The sequence below is a fragment of the Polyodon spathula genome, chromosome 25 (genome assembly GCF_017654505.1).
Source record: "Polyodon spathula isolate WHYD16114869_AA chromosome 25, ASM1765450v1, whole genome shotgun sequence".
In the NCBI taxonomy this organism is placed as follows: Eukaryota; Metazoa; Chordata; class Actinopteri; order Acipenseriformes; family Polyodontidae; genus Polyodon; species Polyodon spathula.
Window position 1 is genome coordinate 8,945,399 of NC_054558.1, and position 19,325 is coordinate 8,964,723.

General features: G+C 44.7%; 1 protein-coding gene across 2 annotated transcripts in view; it reads right to left on the reverse strand.

Moving 5' to 3' along the window:
• LOC121299669 (inositol 1,4,5-trisphosphate receptor type 3-like) overlaps positions 1-16,500 on the reverse strand; it is a 41,174-nt gene extending 24,674 nt beyond the window's left edge. For both annotated transcript variants that reach the window (XM_041227558.1, XM_041227557.1), the window contains exons 1-15: positions 16,114-16,500; positions 11,112-11,182; positions 9,438-9,559; positions 7,910-7,996; positions 6,864-7,022; positions 5,263-5,361; positions 5,046-5,129; positions 3,875-4,021; positions 3,527-3,622; positions 2,959-3,003; positions 2,194-2,333; positions 1,828-1,927; positions 1,381-1,541; positions 501-642; positions 168-329 (exon numbers count right to left, since the gene is read on the reverse strand). In XM_041227558.1, the coding sequence (XP_041083492.1) occupies positions 168-329; positions 501-642; positions 1,381-1,541; positions 1,828-1,927; positions 2,194-2,333; positions 2,959-3,003; positions 3,527-3,622; positions 3,875-4,021; positions 5,046-5,129; positions 5,263-5,361; positions 6,864-7,022; positions 7,910-7,996; positions 9,438-9,559; positions 11,112-11,182; positions 16,114-16,202 (1,704 nt within the window). In that variant the 5' untranslated portion in view covers positions 16,203-16,500. The remainder of the gene's footprint in view (positions 1-167; positions 330-500; positions 643-1,380; positions 1,542-1,827; positions 1,928-2,193; positions 2,334-2,958; positions 3,004-3,526; positions 3,623-3,874; positions 4,022-5,045; positions 5,130-5,262; positions 5,362-6,863; positions 7,023-7,909; positions 7,997-9,437; positions 9,560-11,111; positions 11,183-16,113) is intronic.
• Between the last annotated feature and the right edge of the window lie 2,825 nt (positions 16,501-19,325).

Sequence of the window (19,325 nt, forward strand, 5' to 3'; positions counted from 1 at the left end):
TGGTAAATGCATTGTACAACCATGGGAAAAGTATGGCAATCACAGTGCAAACTTTTTAAGGGCAGTCTTACTTTCACCAGTGTGTTTGAGCCCCATGGCTGCCCCCCTACCCCCCTCCTCTGAAGCCTGCTGGAGCTGGTGCTCCTGGGTCTGGCCCCCAGCAGTACCTGGTTCTTGCGGTAGTCCTCCTGGGAGTGGCGCAGCACACGGTAGCACAGCCGGAACATGTACTGGTATGGGCCATTCTTCTGGTCAGACAGCTCCTCCAGCCGCAGCATGGGCCCCTCTGTCCCTTTGTCCGTGAAGGGGGTCTTGATGATCCCAAAGATCTGGGGAGACACACAGTCAACAGTCACCCTCGCTCTGGCTTTACAATCAGCGCACCCATAACCCTAACCCTGGGCCAGCGGCGATACCGAAAGCAGGAATACAAGGCAGCTGTTGAATGTGAATTGCAGCTGTTGCCTCTACTGTTTGCGCCCGTGTCCTGCAGCATCTACCTGCTTCAGGATATTCTGCTCCCTCATGAGCTTCTGCCTCTCCCGGTTGGCCTTGGTCATGGTCACGTCCAGCACGTTCTGCCCGGTGTTGGCCGTGTCCACCACGAAGAACACCAGGTCCTCCAGAAGCTTGATGGCAAACCTGTTCCAGCAACGAGTCAGAGACAGGTGATCAGCTGGAACCTTAATTAAAAGGCAGTTTAAAACTAGACAGACGCTTGTGCTGAAGGAAAGCTACTGTATTCTTGAAACTCCAAAACATGCGATTATTTGCATTTGCAACCAGCTGGTTTTAAATCGTTTCGGAGCTTCGCTTCGCAGTTCAAGACACCTGTACAGTTTTCACAGAGCGCTCTTACTTAGAAGTCAGCTGTGGGATTGATTTACAATGTGTTTTGATACAACGGGACACTGTCTATGCTTATTTAACTGAAAAAAAATAAAAATAAAAACTGCCAGACATGCAACACAGGCATTATGTGAGGGACACCCTCCCCATGCCACCTCACCTCAGATCACACCTGCTTGGGTAGCATGAAAGAAGAAATGTATTTGGTTACAATCAAAGGAGTCAGAAAAGTAATTGTGACACAACTCAAAGAACCAACATCCTCAACTGGTGGTAGATTATTTGCTAAAGGATCTGTGGCCATAGTACTACAACAGAAAGCTGAATCCAACATTCTTACCAACCACCCCCATCACTGTACAAACACCTGAATAATCTTTTTCAATACAATCAGTTTTCATTTTTAAAATGTACATTCTGGCTCACAACACATTCACTGGGTAATTCAACCTCGTCTCGCTCAACTGCGACCACGGTCTGCTTGCGGAGGGCACAGCCGGCTCCCGAGGGTATTAAAAAGGTAGCGTGTACCTCCTGTCGTTGTGGTTGATGAACCCTTCGCTCAGTTTATCCACGACTGTGGCTAGCATGAGGCTAGCATCGTTGGCAAAGTCCAGGTCCCAGATCTCGGAGACAGGCACAGAGACAATGGCAAACGCCTCCTTGTCCTCCTTGGTGGGACAGGTCCCCAGCTGTCAAGGCAATGGACGAGTGTGTTATACGACGTGTCACAGAGTGGGGGCGTCTCCATTGGGCTTAACCGTTCAAGTTCCAGGCACGTGACAATGTATTAATTAATTATGCTGTTGCACACGCATCCATAACTATTAAACTCTGAACAGTGCTGAATTTAGAAACGCCAAAAAGGACCTCAATTCAGTGAAAAAGGTTTAGACTGGATACTAATGCCAATATCAAGTGTAGTGCTGTGATGCTGGTACTGCTGGTTACCAGCTAGAAGGTGTGAGTGGTGCTCACCATCAGTCGGATGGGCCTCTCCTCGTCGATGTCAATGGGAACACTGGTGCTCTGGATCCAGGTGTTGGTGCACAGGTGCCTCAGCCTCACATAGGAGTTCCTTCAATTAACAACACAGGCAACTGTTTAGTCTCAACTAGCGCTAAATGGCTGCTGGATTTTAACGAGACTTAGACTTGCACACACTGCTAATATGTGTTGCCACAAAAAGCAGGAAAACTATTTTTTATAGCATTGTATAGATCAGAATCTTAGAAAGAATCTCTCTAAGTAAATCTTTATTGCTCATCAGAGGAGGATTCCTTTCTTACACACCGGTTTTAGAAATAGGTAAGCATGCAGTCCGCTGCTAAGCAGGCGCAGTACCTGGGCACGAAGGAGTCCGTTTTCTGCAGCGTGGTGGGGTCCAGTTCGAAGAGCGACGCGATGTCGTTCCCATGGGGCACAGCCACCAGCTTGTACTTGATTTTCTCGCCTGCGTTTCTCTTGCTGCACGAGCTGTCAGTCTGGTGGGGAAGCACAACAAGGGAGTATTGAGCAAGAAGCACAAGAGCGACACAGATGGCTCTCATGAGCACACAGACAGACCGGTTTAACAAGTGGCCAGGTTTCATTCAGTGTCAGGTGTATATATATATATAGATATATGAGAGAGAAAGAGAGAGAGCGAGAGAGAGAGAGAGAGAGAGCGACGATTCCAAGTCATACACCTCCCAGAAAAATTCTGAAAATCATTTAAGGAAACAAAAAGAAATAAAAGGAAATAAAATAAAAAACTATGAGACATGGTTATTTACATTTTAAATGTATATTTTGTCCCTCATTTTGTGGCAATTCGTTATAAATTCTGCAGCAATTTTAGCGATTTCTTTATTCTCTCCCAGGATTAATTTTAATTGGGATTCCTGGTCTAAGTGGTGAAACCTGTTAATGAATTTGGGGTAGTAAATATTTCTAGCTTTGTATACACTACAGTGCACCGTACCCAATATTGCACAGTATAGTGCACCGTACCCAGGGTTGACTCTTCATGTGGTGCATTTCTCAACACTCTCTCTGCTCTTTATAAACACGTGTGTGCGCTACACAGTTCAGATTAGAAACCTGCATCTTCTTCACACTGCTGCTTACCGAGGACTTTGCTTCCACACTGTCTCCTTTGTAACTGGGGTTTTCCTGCACGGTAAAGAAAATGAAGATTATAAAATCAGCACAGTTTGGGCTTTCCACTAATTCCCCATTCTTGCCATGCTGGTTTACTGCAAGCTACAGAAATTCAGACCCTTTCCCGACACCCCTTTGATCAGTATTCATACTAGCGATTTGTTTATTGCAACTCATGTTTGACCATTATAGAAAATTAATACAGATTTTTAAAAAAAAAAAAAAAAATTAAGTTGGGCTAAATAAATAAAAGCTAATCCAAAGTGACCTACAAGTCTGAACTTCATTTAAGAACATAAGAATAATTTCAGGGAGGGAAGGCCATTCGGCCTATCAGTGCTTCTCCAGTTCCTAGTATCTGATTGACGTAACCAAGCTGGTTCTTCATGAATGCCAATGTTAACATTTCCTTTCTTAATGTGTCCTCTGGCACTAGTTTCGGTGCCAGCAGGTTCAGATGAGTGACCGTCAACTCTAATTGAATAACTCAGCACAGCATTGCCTGTGCCTTGACCCCAGTGGGGTTCCTGCTTACCGCTGCTGCCATATAGTGTCCGGTCGCCAGGTGTTTGAACCTGTAGAGGCTGTTCCAGTGGCCAGCGCCTCCCCTGCAGGGGTCATGGTGGACAACCTGTACAGAGAACAAACAAGCCTTCACAAAGAAGCACATCTGTATAAACCACTTTTGTAATCTAAAAATGAATTCTAAATAATTAGAAAAGCATGCCCAATATGAATCCCTACCTCTAGTCCATGCTGTCCAATAATGAACTAAACATTACAAATAACGTTTTGTTTTTAAAACCGATTGCATTATGGAGCGCCCTACCCAAGCCAGTCCTTCTTCCCAGATAAGCCCTGCCCCCCCTGGCTCTGGACTCACCTCCACCTCCCACAATGCGTTGGAGCTGGTAGCAGAGGTGGCAGACTGCCGCAGTGTGGTCCGCAGGAAGACGTGCAGCTTGGCTTTGTACTCGTCGCAGGTCAGGAACTTTTCCTGCTCAGCATGGAAGAGCCGGACCACATCGCCCTGCGCAGAACACGACACAGACCTGTGAGACTTCTTCCCGGACACACAGTTCAACAGGAGACAGACCCCTTCCCAGACACACAGTTCAACAGGAGACAGACCCCTTCCCAGACACACACTTCAACAGGAGACAGACCCCTTCCCAGACACACACTTCAACAGGAGACAGACCCCTTCCCAGACACACACTTCAACAGGAGACAGACCCCTTCCCAGACACACACTTCTACAGGAGACAGACCCCTTCCCAGACACACACTTCAACAGGAGACAGACCCCTTCCCAGACACACACTTCAACAGGAGACAGACCCCTTCCCAGACACACACTTCAACAGGAGACAGACCCCTTCCCAGACACACACTTCAACAGGAGACAGACCCCTTCCCAGACACACACTTCAACAGGAGACAGACCCCTTCCCAGACACACACTTCAACAGGAGACAGACCCCTTCCCAGACACACACTTCAACAGGAGACAGACCCCTTCCCAGACACACACTTCAACAGGAGACAGACCCCTTCCCAGACACACACTTCAACAGGAGACAGACCCCTTCCCAGACACACACTTCAACAGGAGACAGACCCCTTCCCAGACACACACTTCAACAGGAGACAGACCCCTTCCCAGACACACACTTCAACAGGAGACAGACCCCTTCCCAGACAAACATTTCAAATTATATTTTCATGGAATGTTTTATAGTTACGAATTTCCCATAACTTTTTTTTTTTTTGCCGTCACGTTGACTTGCTATTATAAGCTGCTTCAATACTGCAGTTCAGTATTGATCTAATACTGTATGTGAGAAAGGAGAAAAACAAACACTGCACAGTAGTCAACAAGCAGTCCCCAGCCAGCAGTGAATTGAACTGAAAGCTAAATGAACTGCAAACAACTACTGATAAGGGACCATGCTTAAAAGTGAACTCTGGACCTCAATTAACAAAGCAGGGAAAGAAACAATATAGTCACTTCCGTGACAGAAGCAAAGCTAACTGGGCAGCCTGTGACTCACCCCCTTCAGCACCTCCTCCCTGTGATCACTGAACATCATGAACAGGTTGATCTTCCAGCTCGTGTTGCAGTTCACAGAGTTCACCTACGGGGGGGGGCAAGAGAAACGTTCAGACCCATTTCATTAACCCTTTCAAACACGAGCCTGCAAGCGCTCCGGGATGCCTGCACGGTGCTACAGAGCTGGAATGTGCCCCTTGCTGCTGTGCTGCTCTCACCTCTTTGAACCCCGGGTGGTCGGAGAGCTCGTAGTTGCTGGCGTGAAGTGGCTGCCCTGCGTTCAGAGGGTTTAAGATCACTTTGTCTCCCACGACCACCTGCAACACAGACACAAGAGTTACACCAGCAATCAGCATCATAAGGATCTGACACAGACAACAGCTCCTTTCACTGGGGCTCTCTGTAAAGCAGCTTAAGGCATGGGCTTGCAGGAAGTGATCGTTGAGTCACAGCAACTGTCTTTTCGCCGTTACACAGAGGAAGGATTGTCAAGTAAATCAAAGACTGGGTGTTTAAGCACACAGGCGGTGGACACACATTTGTGCATGAGATTTGCAGAACAAACCGAGGAAATGTGGAGTGCTGCTTATTTAGACTGAATTCATACATCACTGATCGCCTCACTTCCTGGACTTCCACTTAACCCAAAATATCCCTGCCGTTACTGTGATTTGGGGATCTTTCCGAGAACAACAGAGGATGTGCACACGTATACTTTGTTTTTAGAAGGGAAAACAGAAGGAAGCACAAATGAACTTCTGAACTCCTCAGCACAGAACACAGCTTTATAGCCGGGTTCCTGCAGAAGTGCTTCAGCAAACCAGCTCTCCTGAGAAAGCTGAACCCATGAGCCTGTGAATATTCACAGGTGATCGATATAAACTGGCTACTGCAGTCAGACACTGTGCAGACATACTGGTTTCCAGGCTCTCCTGGCAGTATAGCACAGAATCAATCTGGCTATTGGTACTCAAACAAACAGGAGCTATCAGAATGAAGGGAAATACTGCTGCTGTTATCACCTAATGCACCTGCTTTTTACCTATGGAATACTCCAATGGAAGTGTTTTCACTGTGCACAAACTTAGCAGGGGCGCGGACTGCTTAATATCCCCGCACCCCATTATTTCAATAATAAAGCTAGACAAGACGAGCTCTGAAACCCTGTGCTGAATTTCAAAGGTCATGCAGCTTTGTTCCGCGACAGTGCTTTGTTGAATGTACGGTGGCAGCGTTTTAAAAGCCCCAGCTGCGTTTGTGAGATTAGAACCATTATTTTGAGTTATAGTAGTGATACACACTTCTGACTACATTAAATACAACTGGCTCAATTAAATAATAAGGGACCTGGTTTGAACAAGCAGCTGGAGCACCAGAGAGGACCACAGAGTGTTTGTTATTTTTACAAGGTCTTATCCTCTTATAGGGCTCTCCTTATTAACGATGTAGCCGGGAGACACAGGTAAGAGACTTTGCATATTGAGTCCTGCCTTTAAACAAGAATACAAGTGCTAGTGTAACAGTATTATGGGGCAAATAGGATGCAATAACCATACCGCCTTCTAACCTGTGCTGTGGTATAAAGGACCTCTTTATAATGAGGGAGCACCGGACAGTACAGTGCAGTACCTCCTCTCACCAGCATGAGTCTGCAGGACCCATAACACCACACAATCTCACACAGCACTGCCTGTTACACAGGCTGGGAAGGACCAGCGATCCTTTCATATATAAGACAGTCTGTGAACAGTGTTCAGTGCGTGTGCGTGCGAGTGAGAGCGTCTGTTCGTGTGCGTGTGTCTGTGCGCGAGGTCCTCACGTTGTCTCCGTTGCTCCGGAGCTTCCAGAAGGGCTGGATGAAGAGCCAGGAGCCCTCGTTGCCCGTGGCGTCCAGAGTCACCCTCATGGCGTTCTTCTCCAGCAGGGCGGGCAGGCGCTTGTTCACTGTCAGGTACCTGTTACTCTTCATGTGCAGGAGCTGGGGAGACAGCAGGCATGGGGTTACCCTGCAGCAGCACGTCCCACTGTTAGTGAAACACTGCAGACATGCCTGGTTTGTCACCGTTCTTGTTTGCACCAAGTAAACTCTTACAGTGCTAACTATCTGGCCACAACCTAAACGAGCCACAAAGTCTGGTGCAGGCGAGTCCCTCAACTTTAACCACTAAGCCTTACAAGCTGAACAGTTTTCACCCATTATTTAAAATACCACGTCGGGCAGGCAGAATGTTTGGGCTACTGACTTTACCCTGATGAAGGCATGAACCACAAGCTTTGTCAGCTTCAGTTCTCCAGTTGTGTCTCAGGCTGTACCTGCACTCTACAGAGCCTCAATAACGTGGCCATCTTTACTGTGCTTGCTAGATTTGCTAGATCTGACATGCCCAAGACACAATTAGTAATCCATTATGTATTTTAATATAAGAAGAACAAGGTGCATATGAGTTATAGAAAAAAATAACAAAAATACCATTGATGTGTCAGGAACACACCTTGTAGGACTTACGCCAAAATCAGCAAAGTGTTTTATTTGGCTCAATATTGAACTTGTGTCATTAATCAGTCTTTTAGTTTGCGAATTGTTGAGCACCCTGGGGGGAGTGATTGCCCAGAGACAAAGAACTAAAGAGTAAATATCTGACAAGGAAACTGGCAGAGAAGCAGAGCACAGAGGCACTGAGCACTTGAGCGCTCATTCAGATTTGGTCCAATTTAAATACTGCCACCTACAAGTTAACAATGGCTTATACAGCTGTGATGTATACCATACCTGTGTACAGCATCTCCAAGGTGCCTCCTGCCCATGATGTAGGTATCACACCTGCACACAGATGCCCCTTACCTGTTAACACAAGGCTTGCTTACCTGTACAACACTGGCGTACTTGACCACCTCTCCGTGGACTTTCCTATTCTCCGTTTCATTCTGCTTCTGCTCCAGCGTGGCTGCGTGCTGCAAATGCAACGCAACAAAATACCGTCAGCTCATCCCGGGTGGTAAAGCGCTCTGAAAGCGCCCAGAAAACAACCCTTTCGAACGCAGACCAAGTGCCAGCTCTGTGTGCCGATTGGCACCTTCGGTCATGAAAGGAAAATTAAACTGTAACGCAACATAACAAAGTGGCAGCTTAGCGTTCAATGTAATGAGAAAAGCAGCGTTCTTGAGATTCTTTACACCAGGGGTTGCTTCTACAAGACTTTGCTAATTCCATTTCCTCATCTGACCAGGATGATATTGTGAAACTGAGGTTTTCAAAGCGTCAACAAGCGATCGGGATGACTGTGGTCCGGATTTCGCTTTGGTAATCTGATCGCACTTTTAATCGTGATTACATGTTGTCATTGGGTTTTTCAGACTTTAAAAAAGAGGAGATCAGCATTACTTTGATCCAAAATATCAGGATCATTTTGATCCTCCTGAGAAGGGGGATGTCAATTTTAAATAATCATAGAACGTAGAAATTTTGTTTGAATTCCGATAGAAAACACGCACTAATAGAGTCCAATAGAATATATAATACAGGTTTCACATATTAAGTTTTGTATCCATGCTAGCAAATTAACAACGTGCGTCTGATTAAACAAAACACATTTAGTGGTGCAGCTTTTATTAAGAACAGCTTTGTTTTCCACTTATTTACATGATGTGGAAAGTTTTTTTTTATCTAAAGATGTGGGGAGAATGACATATATTTTAATGTGAAATGTCAATGGAGGATCCTTCTAGAAGTAAATATTTGCAGTGGCATCCCTCACTGCCCACCCAGCGAGTCCACCCTGCTGTGGTTCTGCTAAAGAAAGGTTCATCATGAGGCTCCGGCAGGTCGTCCAGATAAAAGTAATCTCGATCACAAAATACAGGATTAAAAAAAATCCACATTCAAAGTTTTGAAAAACCGCCTCCCTTGGAGATTTGCATTCAGCCTGTTACTGAAGTTACCCTATCTATACAGCCAGGAATCTGGATAACATTCCAGTCTTCACTTCTTGCTGTGAGGCAGGGCAGAACATCTGAATATCTTTAAAGCTGCAAACAAACACTGCTAGTGAAATGCCCTTGCTTTACTGCAGGCATGAGTTTAGCCAGTTTAGTTTAGTTCACCTCCAAGTGCAAAACTGGTATACAGCGTTTGTTTAACCACCCGCACTGAAATCACTGACTCCACAAAAAGGCATACTGGCAGGCTAGAACCTGACTAACCAAGAGTACTAAAGGAAATCTGGAATGCATGATGTGGTGTGTAGAACATATTTATCATGGAAGAGTTACACAGCTCTGCCCGTTTCTGCGCTCTGCTACTGGAGGAATGTGGAAATATGTGTTTGAGCAGCCGTGCAACAGACAAGCTAGGTGACAAAGACAAGCAGAGACACAGACACATTTAAATAATCACCTGTAATTTCTGTAGGAGCACCACGTCAGCAATCTTATCCTTGTCATGTTTGGCTTGCTTGGCTTTCCAGAACTGCTTCTGTGCCGAGTAGCGGCTCATAGGACACACCTTGAACAGGCAGTCTGCGGAGAGAAGAGGGGACTTCCATGAGACAGGGAGAGGGGGAGTAGTGGTGGAGGGGGAGGAAGGAGCGGTCCGCAGTCTGGTCTTAGCTCACAGAGTGGGGCAGATAAATCTTCAGGTGTGTGTGAATACTAAAGCCACCAGGCAATCCCAAAACCCCGAAAGGTTCCCCTGACTGCATTGTATACAGCAGCCTGATCTCCTTCAGCAAATTTCACAGGAGCCCTGGGGTATCAGCTACAGGCTTGATCTCCTGATTAGCGATCCAGTCAATATTTATTCAGCACACCCGCTCCCTGCTCCAACGGTTTCCTGTTACAAGCATTCATCTGAGTGACTCAAACCTCCTTCTGGATGCTGTGGTTTTTATCAGGTCGGAGGCTGTCATGCATTGGCACTGTCTGGGAGACTATAAAACAGCTATTGAATTTCTAGAAATCAGCTCCAATTCTGACACTCTTAAACCTTTCAGGGCAGTGTAAGTGTGGGGAAGGGGCCAAGAAGAGTACGTTTTTCACACTGCAGTAACTTCATCTCCTATAAAACTGGAGCAGGACACTGCGTCTCAGCGGTTCTACCCTAGATAAACAAGTTCCCATAATAAACCACTCCTATTAATATTGCATGCATTTTCTTTTTATCTTCCCAATTTAACCCAGCATCAAACGCTAGGCTGACGTCAACAACCACAGAGCCAGCTGACGTGTCTTATGTTCAGACGCTTTTCTCTTTCATCGGCACCCTGGCTGTCTGTTCCAAGCCAGGTTTAGTTCAGCAACCATCCCAAGCACAGTGAACCCAACCCTCTTAGCTTAAATCAACGGATCAAACAGGAGGAATGGCAATTCACAGATCGCAGCGGCCCCTTCAGCCAACCAAGGCTGCTGCTGTAGGGGGTAACCTACTTGAAGAAGTTTCATAGCCTGGAGAAGGGGTTTTCAACCAGGGGGGGACTTCTACGAGTCATACAGGGTACGCAGGACGACTCACAAATAAAATTTAAATGATCTTTAAACCACTGTGCAGCTCAAAGGTCAGTATAGTATAGTTTGAAAATGATCATTCGCCCATATGCAGACATGCTTTCCACTGAGCAGACTTCCACTCCGATATGACTGTGCGCTCTGCACTGCTCATGAACTTTACAGTTTTCAACTCGTCGTACAACTGAATACTAATTAGTGACCTAATTTTTCTGCATTTTTTGAGAAGTATAAATGATCCGGTAAACAAATATTAAATCACAATACATACTTTGATGGTTTTTGTTTTATTTATTATAAATCAGGTTTAAAAATAAATAAATAAATAAATAAATAAAACAATGCATGAATAATGCAGTCATGCACGTCTTTAGACTTTGTGTCAGACAGTAGCCTCTCGTGCTCAAGACAAGGGCACAATCTCTGGATGAAGTGGAGATCGGCTTTCTAACTTAGAACACATTGTATCTCAGGGAAACAGAGTGCCCGACACATTGAGTCCGAGTTACCAGCTCGTACCCCACAGACAGGCTCTATGATCGGACAGGTTGTCCCGATTTTGACTTACCCCGGAACTTTTTGGGAGGGTTATCAAGGTCGCCAGCAGCTGGCTCCACCACACATCTGTCATCTATCAGGCTAGGGAGAGAAGAAAAGACACATTAACCTCAGCACAGCTGCTCCAAGTGTTTCAAACCAGTGAGGCTCCGTGCTGCGTTTCCAGTACAATCGCATGTTCAGAGCAGAACATTCCTACTGCCCCGCGGAGCTCCCACGTGTATACCCAGTGCTGCCACACCAACTCTGCAATCCATCAAACACTTGCTTTGCAGTAAATATTGTTAAGGGACATTATCTGCTCCTTTTTAGATTTAAAAAAAAAACATACCAAAGAAGCTCTTATTTAGTTTAGCCTGTTCGATGCAAACGTGTTTGTCCGGCGGCCCTCCACATTTGCCTTTTGTGCCGAGCGATTCTGTTACTGATCTGTACAAGATTAACCCTTTCAAGAGAGGGCTTTGGGGGTCTTGTCTCTTTAATGCAAACTTATTCTGCGGATATGTCAGATCAGGAACTGCTTTTTATCAACCCAGAGTCTCCTCGTTGTCATTTCAACTGTAATGCCAGCGAAGCACAAGGCTTTACAGTAGAAGCACTGAAACCCTGCTCAGCAGGGGGGCACAGATAAAATAAAGTGAATGGGCAACAAAACCTCCATCAATGCTGAATCGCTGTCATTGAAAAAAAAAAAAAGTGCTCCGCCATGCAACAAGACTTTTCCTACACTAATATCAATTTCCTAGATGACTCAGCATTTCTTATTAAAATAAAACAAGATCTCTCCCATAGATCCCAGCCACAAAACCAAAGCAAAGGAAGCCAAGCTATTTATAAAGCCCTACGGGTGTGGTGCAGTGGGAATAAAATGAGTGAATTCCTGAGAAGGGGAGCAGTGACTGTAGAGCTGCGGTGTGTGCATTCCAACTTCTGGGAGCCTTTATTCTGCTCCCACACTTTAATTACCATGTGAGAGCAATCACTATTAGCAGTCAAAAGATATCAATATGGAATTCTGCCTGGGGACTTTCAATAGGACTGAATAGGATACCAGAAACATCACAGAGCTTTCCTTAGGGATACCTTTTAAAAGGATCAGCTTCATGTGCACCTTACAAAAAATAACTAAAACTGGAGAGCTCCCAAAGGTCCATAAGGCAATATGAGGGGGAAGAGATCCTGGGATAAGTAGTTTAACACTCCACCTACACACTTAACACAGTCACACTAGCTGGCCTAATAGACCGCCAGAGTTACGGTATCAGGTTTACCCACTGCTACACTTTCACTCTGTGTTTACATAACCATTGCTTTCTAACACTGGTTTGCTTTACCCTAGGCTAAACATCCCCACTCAATAGCAACACAGATTAACAGGAGCCTGGCATGATAACCGTGCTGCATGGACTCCACCTGTTCATCGTGGTGCTACACACACAGTGCAACAGCAGCATGGCACCAAGCTGCAAAGCCCCATGCATCTATCAGGGCAGGCTTTGTCTACATTAACAGTTATGTACGCCAGCACTGCATGGAGGTTTAGACGTTTGCTCCGATGAATTCTTGTGACACAATTTGTGGTGACAAATGTCCAAGAACTGGATAAACGCTTCTCTAGATAAATACTAAACTCTGACAAGCGACATGCGCACCCCTCCACTCTACCCCTTCCGAGGAGAGAACCACACAGTGGAAATGAATTTTATTATATTTGATGCAGAAGATTTTCCTTTTGTAAGCCAGGTTCCCACATTGACATAGCCAGAGATCTCAAGTCCCTGAACACACAAATCACAACAGTCTGTCAACACTGCCGACTCATACACAGGTCTTGAAGACCCTTCTTGAAGACAGCCCCGTTCAACACACAGTAGAGCGATTTCCTGCCATGCTCGGTTATAGTTCTGTAGGGTCAATTAGCGATGAAGGCTGGATGACTTATGCCCACCCCTTAGCAATTCAAAGTATTATTTCTCTATATATGTAAAATATGACAAAGACAGACAGTAACAACAGCACAAAGACACAATTGCTAAATGCCAGTAAGTGGACTGACATTGTTAAAAGCCCTGGATACAAGATCACACAAGAACGAGAGCACTCTCTCTAAACTTGTTCAAACTGATACTCATCTCTTGACCACTGTACTGTGCTGGTCTTGTTGATGTATGCACTTAAGGAATGAAAGACACGTTTTAGGTGATTGCAGTTTGATGAAAGCTTTTCCATTACTTAAACTGAATTAGGAACAAGTGGTTTTTAATCTTTTAAAAAGGTACATTCCATAAGCTACTGTACACTTGTACAGAATATTCAAGACTACAAAGCAGTGAGGTTTCAGGGACAGGAACTGACTGCACAGACTTAGAGAAATCAATGATGGGATATGACAAGAAGCACGGCTTATTTCTTTTTGACAAACACAACAAGAATTGCACGGATAGTAAAATGTAATTAAGATTTTGATTCCGAGAGTGCATGGGGACGGGCGAGTCGAATTCAGAAACAGCTGAACACAGCTGCCATACATGTCTGGAAAATAAATAGAAGCGAATCTCTCTGAAATGACCTGGATATTCTTCAGCTGTGGGTTATTAGTGCGATCTGTAGGTTGATCAAATCAAGTGAAGAAGTTAAACGATTTGACGAAGTGCGCTCATCAGCGTTCTTCTCAGTATCTGTTAAACGTCAAGAGACTAGAACTGGCAATGCCTTCAACCTTACCATTCCTTAACTGCCTGTCTCTCCGCCTTTACAAACTGATAACCATCAAACCTGGAAACCGACAGACGCACAGATGTAATCAAAATAGAAATATGCCTCACATTTTAACGAGGAAGCGTGAGATAACACCCAGTTAACCAAAACTCTGGCTCGCGTAGACAACAGTTTTAAATGAAAAGTTTTACTAATTAAATAAGTTAGACCAAGTTGTTCGTGGGTTTTTTTTTCATTCTTGATGTGCCACATCTAACCACCTCCCTAATCTTCCCTAGTTCAGAAATCTCCAGGGGGTACAGCTACAGTCACAAGAACACAAGTCCAGCCCAGGGTCCCGGGGCTCTGTTGAGGGTCGATTGCAGCACTGGAAAACAAGCTTTTAACAAACGGGTGCTTTCTAAACAGATGCCTTCCTCCAATAGCAAATGCTCTTTGGATACTGAGGACCCCGGACTGGTTATTTGCATGCAGGATATGCTAAATGCAAATGTGTGGGCGGTGAAGTGCTCCCAACCTAGGCGTGAGGAAGGTGGGATGGAAGCAATGAGCAGCACTGTCTGAATCCTAAACACAGCCTGCTCCAGTGATCTTCACAGAGGGGCTGATCCTGCCAGGGTCCGACATGGAATTAAAGCAGGGCCCATGGAATCAAACCACTAATACAGCAGGCAAGTCTGTTCTAGGGCTGGCTGATGCACATCTGAAAACATTTAATGGCCTATTGACAAACAACTTCCCTTTGTTTCTACACCACAGTTTATATCAATTGAAAAGATCAGGTCAATACAAAACATTTGCACAAAATGAACATGAAGCTGCTAAGACCAGAAAAAAAGCCTGAGTGGCAAGATCTGGCTGAGAGTGCAGGCACAGTCAAGGTATTACAAATGGACATAATCTGAAAAAAAGGACGGGGTTTTAAAATGAAACCTGCATTATGTTATTCCAGAAAAGAAAAAAAAAAGGGTTAGCAAAGTTTGCACTGGAGGAAAAGCTTAGGAAATTGGGACCAAACTTGGACAACGCAGGTTATAACTTTCTTACATGATGTGACGCCCCCAGTCCCTGTGTAATGTAACCCCACTATCACTAAATAGTCCCCGTTCACTTAAAGACCCCGCGAAATAGACAGGAAGTCCACTCAAAACAAAGCATTTTCACAGGACCTCATTTAGAGCTTTGAAATGACTTCCTGTTCATTTTGATTTCTTAAATGAACAAGGAGTTATTTAGAGATATCTCTATATGACAGAGGGCGTGCCATGCTAGCAAAACATTATTTAAATATAGCTGTAAGTCAATTTGAGATCTCTCCACTTCATTTTCGATATCTCAAAATAAAATTAACATATGGTCAAAGCAGTTTATTTACAGGTACCTGCAAATGATTTACAGATCTCAAAACAGCCACTTGAGATATCTTTAAATAATAATTTGGATTGCCATAGGGATCCTTAAAACACAGCTCCTGCATTAGCCTTGCAAAATTCAACAACAAATAAAAATCAGTGGTCTGTTTGCAAGGCTGCTTTATAACCTGTTCAATGGTATAAAGGGCTCCCTTATAGCCAAGGAGAGGCTACAACTACTGTACTTCTGCTTTCACACTGGGACGCTTAACCTGGGTCAGGACCTGGTGCCATGTGGGTCGGCTGCGCGATTTCATTTTTGATAAAGCCGGGTGGTTCGCTGGGACCCGGGTACGACCCAGGTAGGTGGCTTCACACTACGCAGGGTCGGTATCCGGGTAGGAATGCCATTGCGAAATGGGCTTTAGATTATTACTCTGCATTCATCCCCACATCGCCCTAGAATGCAGGTGTTGTAATTCATAGCTGTTCAATATTTCTGGTAAAAATGCCTTTTTCACAGCAGCCAATGCTGTAAGGCACAATACAATCAAACCCTACATTTGAAAAAGGCCGCTTGCGATAACAGTGTGGTTAGATTACACTGAAGTATTCTCTGACAAGGGGCTTTCCAATTGAATGTCAGGTGGCAAGGCGGGTTTTACTATTCCTTTTAATACACAATACTAGTTATAATATTATAAGTTATAATGAACAAAACGTGCTGTGCGTGAGAGTGCGCCTGAAGCGCATCAGTGGAAACATGTTTAACCGCGATACATTACGATGAACACACACCACATTATTAGCAGATACCCGCCTCCTCTTATTCCACTTAGCAACTTGAAACTTCGTACTAAATCTTAACTGTCCGTCATAGAAAAAGCTTGCAAAATATTACTAATATTATCAATAATATGTCCAATTCAGGATTTCACTTACCCCAGAGTGCTGATGAACCCGTTTACAGAGCCCTCTGCATACAAGGACACAATATCCCCTATGTGCAGAAAACTGGACATTTCCGACATCTTTAACTCGTGTTATTAAAAAAATGAAATACATAAATAAAACAGTCCCGCAGATGAGCTCAGTTCATGCAGCCGATCTGTCGTGCGCCGCCACAAGCCCTGCAATACTTTATTAACACGCACTCACAGCCCAGACCGCTTCCTGATAATTCCAAGTTTAAATTAGCTAAACTATTGGAATAGCCAGAGGTTGGGGGAAAGAGAGAGAGAGAAAGAAAGTTAGACAACCAGGCAGCACTGCGACTCGAAGCCGGATCTGCGCGATGAAAACATCTCCGTGCATTTGTGTTTTTTTTTTTTTTTTTTTTTTCATTTTAAGTTGCACACCTGGGCCAATGGCAATAGAACCAGGAAGTTGAGGAGGCAAAAACTCTATGCAAATTGTTGCACACAGCAGAGTCAGCAACACCCACTTTCTGCTGATTCCCGCCCCCCCGCACCAATGCTGCCGCTGCTAGGCGCACTGCCGTGCTGGGTGGAGCGCATGTTGTTTGGTGCTTTGATGTGGTAAGAATGTCAGTGAAGGTTTTCTTTTTCACGCATTGAAACTGTGTAAAGCTGAGCCTGTAGCACCGCAGCTCGTTTCCATAAGAAACACAGACGCGCCTCACTGTGCACCTGCACTTTCGCTATACGGTGCGTTTTCTTTATTCTGCCAATCAAGTCTTTGGATGTTCATAAGTGTTGGGCGGTCAGAGGATATTAGTTCGATTTTGCCAGCTTCACGTGTGCAATGCCACGCACCCTGCTTTACTGAAGCTCCGGGGACCAGACAAATGGTTGTTGAGCCGACAATCGTGAGCAGCATTGCTTGCTGCACTAGTGGTCACTTTGTGCATACAGTAATCAGTCCTCATCCAATTATATTTCAGTGGCACCACAAGGTCCATGTAGCGGCTCTGTTTTATAGGAGCAATTGTGACATAAGAGAGCTACAGTGGTAGCAGTCATTGGTAGAATGGTATTACAATGCAATGGACTAAGACCCAGTGCAGTGCTATGGTACCATAGCAGTACCAGAGGGCAATGGTATCATTACCCCAATATAATATTTGCTCTAAATCCATTGTGTTGCCATTGCTGGTAATGCCAGCAAGTCTTGCCCTCTGGGTCTCCTCTAGGAACACGCAACACTGCACAGTAGGGCGGTGCTAAAGAGCTAGCAGCCCTTCTTCAAGGTAGCGCACTCTTTCAATGAGGAATCTTTTCTCTCTTTCTGAGTGTTGAGTTCAGAGCAGTTCCAGTGTGTGTATGTGTCACAGCCACGCCTCCTCTTCACTCTGACAGCTTGTATTGTTGAGTTCAGAGCAGTTCCAGTGTGTGTGGGTGTCACAGCCACGCCTCCTCTTCACTCTGACAGCTCCTATTGTTGAGTTCAGAGCAGTTCCAGTGTGTGTGTGTCACAGCCACGCCTCCTCTTCACTCTGACAGCTTGTATACAGGAAGCGCTGGGTTCTCTGTGGTTTATTTGTGGTACAAACTCTTTTATTCAAAAAAGAATTTTCATATTCGGTACAGAGAAACTCAAAAAATATACACTTTTAACACCTACTGTACTCACACACCTTAATGTAACTCACACACACAAACACACACGTTACACAGTACAAAACAAACACGCTCACAAAACTATAAAGCTATAGTTCGGTCAAAATGTACTATACAGTATTTGCACTATACAGAGACGTAATGATTCATGTGAGGCACATAGGGGTGAGCAGCATATGCCAGGTGGTTTATAGAGTTGCTATGACTGTGCGTTTCTCTATCAGGTTTATGGTTTGTGGAGGCTTACAGGGTTAAGGGGTGCTGTTTAATTGCAGGTAAATTATAAGTCTCGTAAATAAATAAGTGTTGCAACAGGGCTTGTATGCACATCCCTTATCAAATACAATGGACTGTAATGGCAAAGCAATGGCTCTTTTGTAAGGACAGCAACACGAGGCCTCTTTTGGCAGAATGGAAACATTAGAAGAGTAGCAAGTTCACAGTTGGTGGGGTGGGGCTTGTAGAGTGGAAGGTTCCCTATAATGTTTGCAATGAAAAGTTCTGCTGTGCGACGGTGAAGCTGGGCAGTGAAACGGTTCTGAAGGTCACAAAGGGTTAAGGATTGGATTTGAAACCCTCTGGGACCGCACCTTTAAATAAGGAATAGTCTTGAGGGCAGCAGCTTAATCTCACAGGTCCATTTAAAGGTTCTGTAAATAGCACACGCATCAGGAATTCCTCCGGGTTCATACTGAACAAAGGCTGAGGCCAACCCACGCAATTGCAGCCCTTATCTTGCGACAGCCACATTGCTGGTAAGATGGCAGTGCCTTGAAATGGATTTCCTGTGCCCCTACTAAACAGCTCTCAACACATGAATGCATGATGCACTAGTTCCACCCAGATCAAAGCTGAGTGTGCAGAGCTGTGCCGTCCAGTGGATAGCTCTTGAGTCATCTCTTGCTCACTGAGCTCCACAGTGTGTCTCTTTCTGATTTAGGAAAGGAGTTTCCCCATTTAAGGATCTCAATGCCTTTGAAATGACCACAAGGACAATCGGTAGTCTATACTTGAAGGAGTAAAGTCAAAATGCACACAAATGGATGTTCTATTTAAACATGTCTAATAAGCACAAACGCAGCCTGGTTCAATCGTATCTCTTTTTAATATATCTTTGCTATTATTCAGTCATCTATTTGTTTTTAGTAAACTAAAAAAACGCATTTTATGTTACAGACTTTTCATCTTATGTAGGTTAGCAGTGCTACACAAGGTCTGTTCAAATGTAACGAGTGCTATCTGTTAAGTGAGTTTAAAGACTGAGAGAATGTGGCAGGTGTAATTGATTAATTCTTAGATAAATTGTTGCACCTCATTACCATTCAAAAGGCAGTGCAAGCAGAGAAACAGCGGACATGCAAGGCTGTGGGAATATCTGCTCTACACGTTTGTTTGCGATTATGTCCCGTTGATGGATAGTATAATTGTTTTGAGCTTTCTTTTGCTCTAACCCGTTTAGTGTCGTTAAAGCTGCGTATGTGGCTGTTGAGCGGTCTGTGGTTGCAACCAACCTGTACACGTTGTGTGAAAAGATTGTGCTAATGTGGTATTGGGCACTCCCTGCAGGAGTTAAGC